Raw genomic sequence first — 1,133 nt, forward strand, 5'->3', positions numbered from 1 at the left:
GGGGTGAGCCAGGCTTCTCCTGAGACAGAATGGGGGGCAGGGCCTGGACCCAGGGCTTGGGGTTCCTGAGGCAGCCTTCCCCTGGGGAGGAGACTGAGACCCCCCGTGGAGGGACCAAAAGCCCCCAGGCTAAGATGGGGAGGGATCAGGAAGCTGGGCCAGCCTTCCCTGGCCTGAGGAAGCGGCTTGGTGCCCAGCTACCACCCACACATGTGCATGCACCCCTAAGGGAAGGTGGATGGGAACAGATACCTGAGCCCCGCCTCTGTCTCTAGGTCAACGTGGAGGTGCCCGGCCACCATGCTCAGTCTCAAGCTGCCCCAGCTGCTTCGAATCCACCAGGTTCCCCGGGTGAGGGGCTGCACCCCGCTACTGCTACTCCCCAGGGGACTGGCTGGGACTGAGGTTCTTCTAGCAACAGGATGTCCCTCCTGCAGGCTAACTCTTACCCCTCCCACTCCTGTTCCCCAAGGCACAGGCTTGTGGCCTGCTCCCTAGGCTAGAATGCTCCCTTCAGAGTCCCCTGCCCAGGGCGCCCCGTGGGTGCCAGCCCACAGCCCCAACCCTTCTTGGCTTCTACCACTGGCTCTTCTGTTTCTCATCAGCTCTCAGGGGATTGGAACCTGACTAAGATGGAGGTCGGGCTGAGTTTGGTCTTGGGGCCACTGTGACCTCCAGCCCATTCTCTGGTGGAGAAGGGGTCTGGCCCAGTGAGCCCCTTCTCCCTCCACCCCCCCACCCCGGCCCCCAACGCAGGTGTTCTGGGAAGACGGCATTATGTCTGGCTACCGCTGCCCCACCAGCTCGGCCTTGGACTGTGTCCTCAGCTCCTTCCAGATGACCAACGAGACAGTCAACATCTGGACTCACTTCCTGCCCACCTGGTGAGGGGTCTGTCCCAGCGGCCTTGCGCTCGGGGTACTCAGACGGGCTGCTGTGGGGTCGCGCGGCAGCCTGAGCAGGTGCCGCCACCGCCGCAGGTACTTCCTGTGGCGCCTGCTGGCGCAGGCGGGGGGCCCGGGGTTCCGGGCGGAGCCCTACCGCTGGCCGCTGCTCGTCTTCCTGCTGCCCGCCTGCCTCTACCCTTTCGCGTCGTGCTGCGCGCACACCTTCAGCTCCATGTCGCCCCGCGC

At 65.0% G+C, this 1,133-nt stretch overlaps 1 protein-coding gene across 1 annotated transcript in view; it reads left to right on the top strand.

Annotated features, from left to right (window-relative positions):
* The first annotated feature begins 287 nt into the window (after positions 1-287).
* The window catches only part of PAQR6 (progestin and adipoQ receptor family member 6), a 2,247-nt gene continuing 1,401 nt past the window's right edge, over positions 288-1,133 (top strand). Inside the window, exons 1-3 of the mRNA XM_023534295.1 lie at positions 288-351; positions 757-884; positions 981-1,121. Coding sequence (XP_023390063.1) covers positions 301-351; positions 757-884; positions 981-1,121 — 320 coding nt within the window. The 5' untranslated portion in view covers positions 288-300. The remainder of the gene's footprint in view (positions 352-756; positions 885-980; positions 1,122-1,133) is intronic.

Source organism: Pteropus vampyrus, unplaced genomic scaffold (genome assembly GCF_000151845.1).
Source record: "Pteropus vampyrus isolate Shadow unplaced genomic scaffold, Pvam_2.0 Scaffold124, whole genome shotgun sequence".
NCBI lineage: Eukaryota > Metazoa > Chordata > Mammalia > Chiroptera > Pteropodidae > Pteropus > Pteropus vampyrus.